This window comes from Aethina tumida, chromosome 1 (genome assembly GCF_024364675.1).
Source record: "Aethina tumida isolate Nest 87 chromosome 1, icAetTumi1.1, whole genome shotgun sequence".
Classification (NCBI taxonomy): Eukaryota; Metazoa; Arthropoda; class Insecta; order Coleoptera; family Nitidulidae; genus Aethina; species Aethina tumida.
In genome coordinates this window covers 15,546,959-15,560,946 of record NC_065435.1, presented here as the reverse complement: position 1 = coordinate 15,560,946, position 13,988 = coordinate 15,546,959, and the positions used below count along the sequence as shown (strand labels likewise).

Genomic DNA, 13,988 nt, shown 5'->3' with positions numbered 1-13,988 from the left:
GCGATCCATTGTAAACTAATTATTGTATAAGGATTGTGATGGTAAACATAGTTAGTGATCATGTTAGTGTGGTAGTGACTCTTGGTTAATATTGGCAAATCCAATAATGTGTCAAACGTCAATTCTATCCCGCTTAAATTGACATATTTTATAAATAAACTCAGTGACATTAGCTGTACAAATAATAATTAGGCTTGCCAACAACGAAACTATCACAAAACAACAAACAGTTGATAAAATAATTTGTTGGGCAAATAATTACCAAAACGTCAATCAATACCGTAAATTAATTGCCGTTATTTTGATTTTTAATAATCATGTTTATAAAATTTGTCCAGCGCAAACTCATTTATGAAGCGTACGTTGTATGGATCTTTTTTATTGCTCGTTTTAATCCCAAATTAATATAAAATTTAAACAAAACAATTTCATAATCATTATATTTATTTTTAAGCCAATTAATTAACTACTATTGTTATTTTCTAGGTATATTGTGTAACGGTAAGACAGAGATTGTTTTAATAGGAAAATCCCAGTTGGCTTGTTCTTAAGTTCAACCCTGGTGCTTTGCGACAGAACTCGAGACATTAGTCCTGATAATTAAGGTGTGCCATTAAATATTCATCTACAACTGTGAAACTTAACAAACTTGAAAATTCAAGACGTGGCTTCCAGAATTGGATATCTATATTCAGAACTGTTCATTCCTTCTGTTCCGTTGTATAGATTCGTTCACGTTCCATACTTTTAATTAATTAATTGATACCGAGGAAAACACGCCGGGGATTTGCCAGACATTCTTAATATGCATTGACTATTTTAATCTTTTTTTTTTAATTTTATTGTTTTTATTACCGGCGCATCCACCATATTTTTAAGAGTGTATTAAAAATAGATACATCAAATTCTATAATTCAGTTTCTTTTTAAAATATGGGAAAAATCAAGCTTTCCAAAAATACTTAATTTGTGAAATATTAAATCATCTTTAGCTAATATATATATCGATAATTTGGTAAATTTCGAGATATTTTTTTTTGTTTGGAGGACAAATATCTCATTGAAATTTTGAGAAATTTACACAACTTTCTTTATTTAAATTATCTATACGTTTAAATCCTATCATTACCTTTAAATTATCAAAAAAATTCTTTACAAATTATTTTTAGCTATATAATAATATTGATATTGATAAAATTCGAGATATTTAATAAAAAACATTTTCAAGTTTTTGTTTGACACAATTACCTCAGACACTTTTTATATAATATAATAATATATCTCCTTAAAACTTCGAGATAACCATAGTTAAAATAGTTAAAATATCGAAATAAAAAGATTTTCGTAAAATATATAATTTGTGATATATTAAATTATCTTTAACGATTTTTCTAGCAAATTTCAAGATATGATGATGATATGTAGATTATGAAAAAGTAACGGATTCTTTTTTTAATATTTTTAGGTACTTTTTTAATTTAATTGTCTTGAAAAATATATAAACTAATAAAATTTCGAGATAATATTTATAACTATTTTTATTTAAAATTGAATCTTCCTTCGTCGGAAAATACATGATTTCCAAACATACGTAATTGTGTATGTAATATAAAATTTGATTTTTAAAAGAATAAATAAAATTATTATTTACACCCTCTTTATTTCTTAAACAATATTAATTAACTCGAAATTCACCAAAATTATTTTTATATTTAAAAATATTTGTTGATGGCTGATTTTTTCAGGCATTTTATTAAATTCAATAATAGTCTCAATTTTAAATAAAAAAATAAATAAATATTTTTTAAGAAAGTTTCTTTTATGGTATGGAATGGTATGGAAATAAATAATCAATAATCAATTAATCAATTTAGGACACCCTATATATTCTATCAGAACCAAAACAATTATATTAATTGGATTATACGATAGTTGGAACACAAATAAATAAATTATTATAATAATTGCTTAGTGTAATTATTACGTATTATCTGTAGATTTGCCTTTAATTCACAGTAAAGTAGTACGTTGTAATGAGGGAATTATCCGTATTTGTCTGAATGCAATAAATCTTCCTAAATTAGTTTACTATACAAAACAGACTTGTTGACTAATAAACCATGATTAATACATAAATTCATGTATTAAATTACCATTTCAGGACGAGGGAAGTCAACACATAAAATTATGTAACACCGTACGTTCCCAACATAAGCAGACAGCTTAAAGTAACAACAACATACAAACATACGATGACAAACGGTTAGATTACACTCATCTTTTTGTCAGTTAATTCAATGTGATTAATACAGAAATTAATCAGTTCTGATTATTCTGTTTTGAACAACATAATTTAATTGAAATAGTGAGATAGCTAGTTCAACCCTTTGACGGTGATAATCATTTTCCTGACGCCGGGGAAGATTGATTTCAACAGCGTTCGACGGTGTTTACGATACATACATAAATTGCGTGAGGATTTTTTTTTTATTTATTTTTTTCCTTCCGCCGCATTTTGCCCGTGTTTTCTTTTTTTTTATTTTTCGCCCAATCCGGTGCAGAAAAAAACATTAATCTGAGGAGCCCCGCACTAAATTTCCTCGTGACTAACAATATATCTACACATTGATGGTTTTGTTTACTCAGTCTAATGCATCTGGGAATGACTCGTTGCATTTTATTTTACGTTTTCACTTTCGTTCGTAAACAACGATGATGCTACAATTTTCAGCCCCTTATTTGGGTCATCAAGCGTAAATCGCTATTATGCATTTTGGTTCCGTTGACGTGCCGCCTCGTTTGCATCAGAAACTGTGCTTTCATACGTCAATATTCGTAAATTATATGGGTAATTGATTGTTTAATTTAAGGATCATTTTTACTAAGAATTACTAGTTTAAAAACAGTTTTTGCTGTATTTTTTTAAATAAATATGAAATGCTTCAAAAATTAGTATAAATTTCATTTATTATTTTCCAATATGTTACAATCATGTTTATTTATATTATTAATTATTACATATATTGAAGCATGATACGTAGTTCTAAAAATAATTGTATAGAAATTATTGAAAAATTTGATTATATTATTTAATATATAATATATATAAATAAAATTTCTAGAGACAATATTAACATAAAGATATTAAAGCAACACTGTGTAAATTTTGAAGATATTTCTAAAGTTCTAAAAATATTAGTGTAAAAATTATTTAAAAATTACTAACTTTGAAAAAAAAATGTATTTCTCAATAAATAAAATTAATTTTTGTTTATTTTATTATTATTTATTATATTTGAGTAGAATTTCAGTCAACATTAACATAAAGATATTAAAGCTACACTATAAATTTCGAAGATATTTCTAAAGTTCTAAAAATATAAGTGTTAAAAATATTTAAAAATTATGAACTTTGAAAATAAATGTATTACCCAATAAATAAATATCATTTCTGCTGATTTTATTATTATTTATTATATTTAAATAAAATTTCTAAATTCAACATTAATATAAAGATATTTAAGCAACACTGTGTAAATTTTGAAGATATTTCTAAAGTTCTAAAAATATGTGTTAAAAACATTTAAATATTTACTTTGAAAATACATGTATTTCTCAATAAATATAATTAATTTTTGCTCATTTTATTATTATTTATTATATTTACATGGAATTTCGGTCATAATTAACATAAAGATATTAAAGCAACACTGTGTAAATTTTAAAGATATTCCTATAAATCTAAAATTATGTGTTAAGATTATATAAATATTACTAACTTTGAAAATAAATGTATTTCTCAATAAATAAATATCATTTTTGTTGATTTTGTTATTATTTAATATAATTTAATATTAGTATTAAAAATATTTAAAAGTTATTACCTTTGAATATAAATGAATAATATTATTTTTGCTAATTTTATTATTATTTATTATATTTAAATAAAATTTCTAAATTCAACATTAATATAAAGATATTTATCCAACACTGTAAATTTTGAAGATATTTTTAAAGTTCTAAAAATATGGGTTAAAAATATTTAAATATTACTAACTTTGAAAATCAATGTATTTCTCAATAAATCAAATTAATTTTTGTTAATTTTGTTATTATTTATTATATTTAAATATAATTTCAGTCAACATTAACATAAAGATATTAAAGCAACAATGTATAAATTTTAAAGATATTTCTAAGCTTCTAAAACTAAAAGTGTTAAAATTATTTAAAAATTACTAACTTTGAAAATAAATGTATTTCTCAATAAATAAATATCATTTTTTTTTATTTTATTCTCATTTAATTAATATTGGTATTAAAAATATTTAAAAATTGTTAACTTTGAAAATAAATGTATTTTTCAATAAATAAATATTTTTTTTTGCTAATTTTATTATTATTTATTATATTTAACATAAAGATATTAAAGCAAAACTGTAAATTTTGAAGATATTTCTAATGTTCTAAAAATATTAGTGTTAAAAATATTTAAAAATTATGAAATAAATATCATTTCTGCTGATTTTATTATTATTTATTATATTTAAATAACATTTCTAAATTCAACATTAATATAAAGATATTTAAGCAACACTGTGTAAATTTTGAAGATATTTCTAAAGTTTTAAAAATATAAGTGTTATTTAAATATTAGTGTTAAAAATATTTAAAAATTATGAACTTTGAAAATAAATGTATTTTTTATTAATTTTATTATTATCTAATATATTTAAGTAGAATTTCAGTGAACATTAACATAAAGATATTGAAGCAAAACTGTGAAAATTTTGAAGATATTTCTAAGGTTCTAAAAATATTAAAAAAATAGTAACTTTCAAGATAAGTGTATTTCACAATAAGTAAAACTTATTGTTATTGATTTTATTATTATTTATTATTATATTTAAATAAAATTTCTAAATTCAACATTAATATAAAGAAATTTAAGCAACACTGTTGCTATTTTTAACAAATTTTACTATAAATAATTTTTTATTATTAATTATATTTATTATTTTTATTGTATAATTATTTTTATTAATGTTATTATGTTATGCTATAAAAAATTAATTCAATAATAATGATGAATATATTAAAGTGTAAAAATTTGTAGCCAAATATAAAAGAACAAAAATCAACAGGGATGTTTGTATTATCGGAAAAAAAATGAATTGTGTTCGAAATGAAACAAATTGAAAAGTCCGCGTTATCAAATGTAACAGGCGTAATGCAATTATGAGACGAGGAAACGGGGAATAGCAATCTGGCAAAAACAAAACAGTGAAAAATTGAGAAATTGTCACAGGAAGTGTTGATTGGAAATACAATGAGTCCTTTATAAAAACGGTGGGAGTGGAGCAGTTTTCGAGCAGTTTTCGTAGTAACCCAATCATCCCTAACAATTTATATAGAGTTGTGTACGGTATAGAGCAATAAGGGAACATTCCGAATTAATTAAAATGGTGGGGATTTACAATAGTCTTAACACCTCCGCAATATATATCTGTACCCCCAATATATATTCGTATAAGCGCATTGAAATATTAAACACGTCCTTATCTTAATTGCCCTTTGCAGATTATTTATGTAGTTTGGTCAGAAACGCATTAGTTTGTGTTATATTGTCTCTTGAACGTCTTAGGTCTCGCCTGAATATATTAGGAAATACCTCTGGTGTCACTTCTTAACTTAGTTTCCTCCAATAAGGGGTTTGCTTTACTATCGATAAATTATATTAGAAATACTTCCTGAACGTGTGGATACTTTCTATTACCTCTCTTCACTTCTCCTCCATTCCTTCTCCTTGGAATTCACTTTAAATGACACACTATCAATTTCACCCACATTATAATTATTTGTTCCCGACTTATTCAAAAACAAATTTAATTAAACCCCATAATAAATTCCCCCGAAATGTTTCAAATAATCGAATATTTGCTGCGTGAAATTTATCGACGAAGAAAACTTTTTTCTGGCACTGTATCATTGTTTCATTCATAAATTTAAAAAGTTCCCGTCTCTTGGCCGGGTTGAAAAACGACGGGACACCGTGGTTCTAATTAATTAATTGATACTTACAAAAAGCACCACTACTCACGCTACCCTTTTCCACACGTAGACGTGACAAAAACAACTATTTATTTCCATTCGTAAACAGTTCTAATTGTAACGTCAATAAACACCAACACCCCACTCCTAATGAAAATGTCCAGTAACACTATTGTTTGCTTTACCTAATATAAATTTATATAAATTTACTACTTCCAATTAATTTGATAAATAGCCGTTTTAGTTCCTCTACCCTAATTTTTAATTTGACGCTTTGACGGCTTTATTTACCACCGTCATTATGTTTCCTTAATTGTTTTATAAACATACCTACAAATTATTTATTATCATCATAATTATTGACAATTACGTACGTATATTTCAGTGTTTGTCTCAACCTTAAGTGTGATTCAACGCAGCTTATATTATTTAATCAAAATAAATAATGGTTGAAAATAAACCGCACCTACTTTTAAACAGCTTATCTTAAAACAAAATACACAATATTCACAATATTTACCAAAACTTGGTCTAAGCGACTTAATCTAGGATAAAAATTTGATATTCGTGTTCAATGGTTATCACATTTTTAAATTGATTCCTTAGAGATTTATAAAGAAAGGACTGAGGGAATTTTTGTGCAGTTTTTCGACTGCAAGTCTCTCAATAAATATTATTGCATTTTTTTAGTCTACGTCAAATTGTGGACCTATTGCATTTCGAATAGGTTTGTTGTCTTCACTTGTTTTTGAGATTTTTTTGTAGTTTTCACACATGAAATGTTCAATTAAAATTATAATGTTTAAAAGTTCATTCTTGGTGTAGACACAAAAATATATATTGTTTTAATGACTATTAATTATATTTCTAAATATTACACATGGTGTTTGACAGTTCCATTTATTTTACTCCAATTCCATACATGAAGTGTCTAATTATAACCAACAGTGATAATGGTGAAAAGTTTAATCTTGATGTACATGTTAGCGAAAGTGTATTCTATTAAAATCTATTAATATTGTCCCAAAATATTACACAGGATGTTGGGTACAGCCACGAAACATGTAAAAAAAATCATTCAATCAATGTTTTTAAATTTACGTCTTTTTCATTTCTTTAATGTTTACGTCTTTTTAATTCCTTTATGTTAATATTTATGATTTTGTCATAACATGGATATAGAATATGCTACAACATGTCAGTAAAATATAAAATTTTGGGTGGAGTGGTGTGAAAAGTTAACGGTAATTCCATTTGAAATAGAAATGATAATTTAAAATGGGAGTAACATAAACGAAAATACCAAACACCTTGTATAATATTTTGCAATACTATTAATAGCACTTGAAAAGATAATCTTTTATTAACATGTATACCAAAAATAAACCTTTCGACATTACGATTGTTGAAATATTTTAGTTAGTAAATCTGTGAAAAAGGCAATAAATTTACAATTTGAAATAAATTTCAAAAACTAGATAATATTTATAAGGCTCAATTTATAAAAAACAAAATAAATGTCACTTCCGGTTCAGCAGGAAGTGTCAGTACAATGAAAGTTCAAAAAATTTCAGATTAATATCTCTTTCACTTTTTTATAAACGTCTAACCAACCAATTCAATCATAATAAAATGGATTAAATGAAATAATTTTTGGTGGTAGACAATAAAATTAAATAAAAATAAATAAATAACAATAAAAAATAATAATATAGAAGTTAAATAGTACGTATGTTCATGTGTCATAATATTTTATTAAGACAAGATATTTTGTATTTAAAATATATTTTTAACGTCATTAATAATTAGATAATAAGCAGTAAAGAAATAATTTTACTTTAATTAAAATTAAAATATTAAATAATTGTAATTGTTTAAGATACATTTTTCTTTTAATTAAACATTTTTAAATTGAAAATAATTTATAAATGATTTAAATGACATTAAACCTTTTCCTATTTTAAAGATTATTTATTTTTATAAAAAAACATTTAATTAAGACTAATGTCATAATCATAATAAAATTAAATATTGTTATATTTGTGTACTAAACCTTTGCTATAATCGTATATAAAATGAAATATAATAAAATGTTAAATAAACAAAAACAACTTGTTATAAAGTTTACTTTTCCCTGTGTTAAAAAAAAGTCAGTGAAAAAGTTTTCTAATTGCTTTTTCAAGTAACTAAATAAATTATTTTAAATTATAAATATTTGTTTTAATATGGTAATTATATATTTGTATGTACCTACATTATAAGAAAAATTGAATAAACCATGAGATTTTTTGTTATTAAAATTAATAAATAGAAATAAATATATTTTATAATCTCCATTATTATTTTTTAAAAGGATATTAAAATGTCTTATTTTTTTAAAATTAAAATAATTGTTAATTTATTAAAAATATTAATTTGATAAGATATTATTATAATAATAAACCATCAAATTATGTTTTAATTATTATTAAAAAAATTTGAATAAATTTTAAATTTACCAAATTGTTACTGTTTGATACATTTAATTAAAATATTAATTTAATTATACAATTATTTAAACATTTGTATAACTAATTTTAAACAAGATATTATTGGAAAGTCTGTTATCATTTAGTTTAGTACAGTAAATAAACAATTTTTAGTTTCAGTCGAAATCGATTCATTGTTTTATAAACTACGCATTCGATTTATTTAGCATATAAACAAATAAAAGCAATTCATTTTAAGATAAGATTACATTGAATAAATTCAAAAACATCACTATAAAATTGGTAAATTTTATTACAAGAAAATATATAATAGAATTAATTAATACATGAAGATAATAAACGATCTAACAGCTATAGTCAATTTTATACTATTGAAATGTATTCTTTTGTATAATTATATTTTTATCAAGTAATTAATGTAAATAAATCCATTACAGTTTTCTTCATTGATAATATTTGATGACTAGTATAATCTTTATTGCTCATTATTTTAATATTAAGTATCAATTCTTAATAATATTGTATTTGTCACACAATTTGTGTGCAATTTATTTATTACTAATCCTTAATGTGCTATCTATTGAATGCACATTATAATAGCTTTCATGTATTTTTTTATTGTATAATTTTAAATATTTGAATGTAGTCTCATCGTCAGAACGATTAGGTAATAAAATAATTAAACAATAAATCAGACTAATTATAAGAAAGAACTTTAATTCAGTTCCCCCGGGGTAAAAAAAATGTGGAATATCAGGGAAATCATCAATGATCCAGTCGTGCAGAATTATAGCTTACAGCTGGGGAAACAACGAAATAATCCGACAAATAAATAAACACGTGGTTGTCACCGTAACAATATAACCAACAAACACACAACACAAAGTCATTAAACGGCTGTAACTGAATTTAAAATAATCGGAAATCGAACCTAAAACCCGTAACCTGGCTTAATGAGTTTTAGTGGATAACAATGTCTCATGTAAGTTGTTTGTGTTGGTAATAAACAGGAGTTCTAAGCCGTGTGTTAATGCCACGCATTCCCGGCGCTTCACGTCGCGACGCTTAGCTACGCCACAGCTCGTCGCCTTCTCCTTTCCTCCTTCCTATCCCAACAAGGTATCACTTAACTAGTATTTATTTGTATTGCCACTTACCAACTAATTATTGCTTGTTATTTCAGACACAAGTTCACCGACGCAAATACCTTTAAGCCTCTAATCACGTTACTTATCTTATTTCACTTCATTAAGCTTTTTTTCTTCGCACTTTATTTATCGGTTCTTTCAAACGTGTAATAAAAGAATTACAAATATTTTTGCGAATAAAATACGTCAACATTTTTCAAACAATTTTTTTGTGTATCGTTTTACACATATATCAATCGTGATATCATCAATTTGATTGTCAGATTTACGATTTAAAATAAACATAATTAACATAAACATAGACAATTATATTAATAATATTTTGTTTATTTTTTTCACTTTGAGGTAGTTTGAATTTTAATTTTCTCTAAATTATTTTATTTATCGATTTATTGATAGATGATAAAAACATTCAAAAACTGGCTGGAAAATGTCAGTTAAAAAATAATATTTTTATATTTTTTAGTTTGTTTAATTTATTATTTATTATTATTTTTTTAATAATTAATTTAATTATTTATTAAAATTACTCAATCTATTTTTAAACATTGAATAAAATTTTAGTCTTAGAAATTTTACAAATATTTTTAAGCATAAATCATCAAAAACTGATATGTTACTATTTAAGTAATAAGTTTACTTATAAACTTTTTGTATTGTTTTTTGTCAATAATATTAGCTCATTAAACAATTTTCTAACAATTTGTTAATTTATTAATTTTACAATTTTATTTGAGTGTTTAGTAATTTATAATATAACAATATACGAATTTATTTAAGATGCAACATTGAATATCAATTTTTTATAAAATTTGCTCAATTTTTTTTTTGATTTTCAAATATTTGTTTTATTTATTAATTTACGTTATTAATAAATAAATTTATAATAATAATAATAATATGGTTTATTTCTTTTTAAACTTTGAATATTATTTTTTATATAATTTTATATTTTATTTCGAAATTTTACAAAATTTTAAAAAAATTAAAAATCTGAACAAATTATTAGTTTTATGATTAAGTTTAGTAATTATATTTCATTTAAAAGCTCTATCAATTAGAATTAAAGTTTATTTATACCAAATAATAAAAGTTTTAATTTTTTTATTTATGAGTATCAATTTTTTTATATAAATTTATAAATTTTACATACACATTTAATTTTTTTAATTATTTGCACCAATTATCAGTTTTACCAATTATCAGTTTTACGATGATTTAAATTTACAAATACGTCCAATTGTCTAAATTTTCTATTGTTTCTGACTATTCTTAGACTAATTAATAAAAGTTTTTAAACCCTCTTCTTGTTAATTCCTATAACATAAACAAAAATCGGAAACGAAATTGATAATAAATTGATTTATAAATATTTTGTTAGATTTTTATAAATATATTTTCTTATCTCTTCCTGTACATTAATTATTGTTAAATAAACCCTCTTCTTGTTAATTCCTATAACATAAACAAAAATTGGAAATGAAATTAATAATAAATTAGATTTATACATATTTTGCTAGATTTTAAAAATTTAATTTCTTATCTCTTCCTGTACATTAATTATTGTTTAAACAATAAGAAACGATATTAAAAAAACTATTTTATATATTTTATCTTTATGCACATTGTAAGTAGTATAGTTAGTATTGTTTCGATTTGAATAAAGTACATAATTACAATATAAGATAACTGTTGGTTTGATTTCAAATAAAATCAAATTAAATAGAAATATTATTTAAATATGAATTGATGCGAATTGCGCTCCTATAATTAAAATACAATTATAAATTATATTAAAAATAATTATCTTGTTTATTTCGTTGTTCATTTTATATTTATGTATGTATATATTAATAATAATTTATTTGTGGGCTATCCAACAATTAATAAATTGCACGTATAAATATAAGAAAATGTTTATTTTCGAAGAAATTTGTTGTAAAAGCATAATTGGTGGGTTGTCGGATAGTAGAGATATAAGGTAGAATTGGAGTAGAAAGTTATATTGCATCTGTGGAATTAAAAAGTACGGCATTGGGGGGTACGGGGCTCGTGGGGGTAAATGATAAATAAGAAGGTGGTTGGAGTTAAAGTCAGCAATAGCAATAGGAATTGGAGGTAAAGGGGTGGCGGCGTCTGCGTTAGCTGTGCCTGTAGCGAGAGATGTGTTGGAGTAGTGGAGGAGAGATAGGGTAGGGTAGGGAAGGAAAGGAACGGAAAGGAGAGTACAGAACCGGACAGGACAAGAGTGGAGTGGCGTGGAGTGGAGAGGAGGGAAGGGGAGAGAAGGCGGGAGAGTTGGCGGTGGCAGTAGGCGGTAGGAGGAGTTAAAGCGCGTGGCGAGAGCAAAGACGAAAAGACGAGATCCTCCTTAAAGGTCGGTTCCAGGCAGCATCTTCCCCCGTAATGCCGGTAGCGTTGGAGCGTTGAAGCGATGGGGCGATGGAGCGATGGGTCGGTCGTTCAAGCGTGGAACCGGAAAATCATGTAATCGCCACAGACTGAAGAAGACAGAAGATAGAAAACGGGAGGAGATGCAGATGCATAAGCAAAGTCGTGGTGGGATCGAGAGAGTAAGGGTAGCTTGCACCTGTTAATAAATAAATTGGATGGGTGACGTTACCTGGACAGGCCTCCATCGAGGTTCTAGCATGCTGTTGAAGACAGCTGAGACGGGGATGAAGGTGGAGATGAAGACGCAGACGTTTGCCTTGGCGCCAGGCGAGGATCGGATGTGCAAGATGTTAGGCGGCAGCAGCAGCGACGGCGGCGACGGCGTCGGCCACCACGTGCTCGTTATAACTGAATTGAGGAGAGGTGAGCGTAAGCGTAAACGTGGGCCTCGTGTATCGAGTCTAGACAGTGCAGACAGTGCACAACGATACCGTAGCCGATGTTAGACTGTGGACGACTCTAGTTTGTGCCGTTGTCTCGCTTCGCAGCGGCGGCGCACAAAATACTAACGGCCGATGCCGCGGCACAACACATGCCAATCAACGGCAACGGATACGACTACGGCAAACGGCAAACGGCACCGCCGTAACACAATAAGGGTATCGCGCTACCGATTCCTGATTCCTGATGCCCGATGCCCGATGCTCCACTCTTCGACGGCTCGTCGCCCCGACGGCCCGACGGCCCGACGGTCCACGTCCCGCGATGAAATGGGAAAACGTGTAAGCAGCACCCAACACCCCATTCCCAATCTACTTGTTTACTCGCGTCTGCTGCTGATCAATACCCTTGTTTGCTATCAGCCAGAAACATACATATACTCTCTCCAGAATAGTCCGTTACCCGTTACCCCGTTACCAGGACTTGACGAGTGCAGTAGTAGTAGGCCCAGAAGAGCAAACATTAGCGGCTGGCTACGCCGTGGCTGTCGTCGTATTCGTGGACCTACTACCTATTATCATCCACTATCCTGCTTCTACTAGTCGCAGACGTCAACGCGTTTCCGTCTGACCCTTCACTGAGGATATTTTTAACTTCTTATTTCATTTTTACAACAAAATAATGATGTACAATAGTTATTTTACAGAACCTTTCAGAAAAATTAAATGAAATGGACTGAAAGGTGACAACATCTTAAAAGTAAAACTGAAACGTAATTTTTCAGGAATTGTTATAATAAATAAAAGTACACTAGCAATATATTTCATATTCGAATCAATGTGGCGTGTTGTTGTTTAAAAATAATTAATTTAATTAATTACCATAATTGCTCTAGTTCAGTTTATAAATAATGAAGGGTGTTCGAATTTGATTATTTTCGTGTAATATGAATTTCTTCGAATCAAATAAACTGACACTCGAATAAATTGGTGACAATTTAAATAAATGGAATGAATATATTTAAAGTAATCAAAAACTTTTTAAATAATATTTATTGGGATTTTTAAAATAAAAGTACTACAAATGAATATGAATACTCAAATATTTTAATATTAATATCTTTATATGAATATAAATAATTTTATTAATATATTATAATTTATTATTAATATATAATCAAAGTATTTTAATATTAATAATAAAGTTAATTTTTATTTTATTTTTAATAATTATTAAGAATGTTATAAAATAATAAATATGATACACGATTAACTTAAAAATATATATTTTCTAAATTAATTTTAAGAAAATGTCATCTTGTATATAATTTTTCTTAAAACAAATATTAGCAATTTTTTAAAAGAATGGTATTATTACAATATTCAGTTTTTAATTTAAATAGTTATCTTTAATTTTTTAAAATCAATATATCAAATACTATATATAAATTTATAGTAATAATTTTA

The 13,988-nt window shown here is 25.9% G+C and overlaps 1 protein-coding gene across 7 annotated transcripts in view; it reads right to left on the bottom strand.

The window, feature by feature from the left end:
- Positions 1 to 12,540, bottom strand: part of LOC109602340 (forkhead box protein P1) — a 170,105-nt gene extending 157,565 nt beyond the window's left edge. For all 7 annotated transcript variants that reach the window (XM_049969582.1, XM_049969589.1, XM_049969596.1 and 4 more), the window contains exon 1: positions 12,311 to 12,540. In XM_049969582.1, coding sequence (XP_049825539.1) covers positions 12,311 to 12,340 — 30 coding nt within the window. In that variant the 5' untranslated portion in view covers positions 12,341 to 12,540. The remainder of the gene's footprint in view (positions 1 to 12,310) is intronic.
- Between the last annotated feature and the right edge of the window lie 1,448 nt (positions 12,541 to 13,988).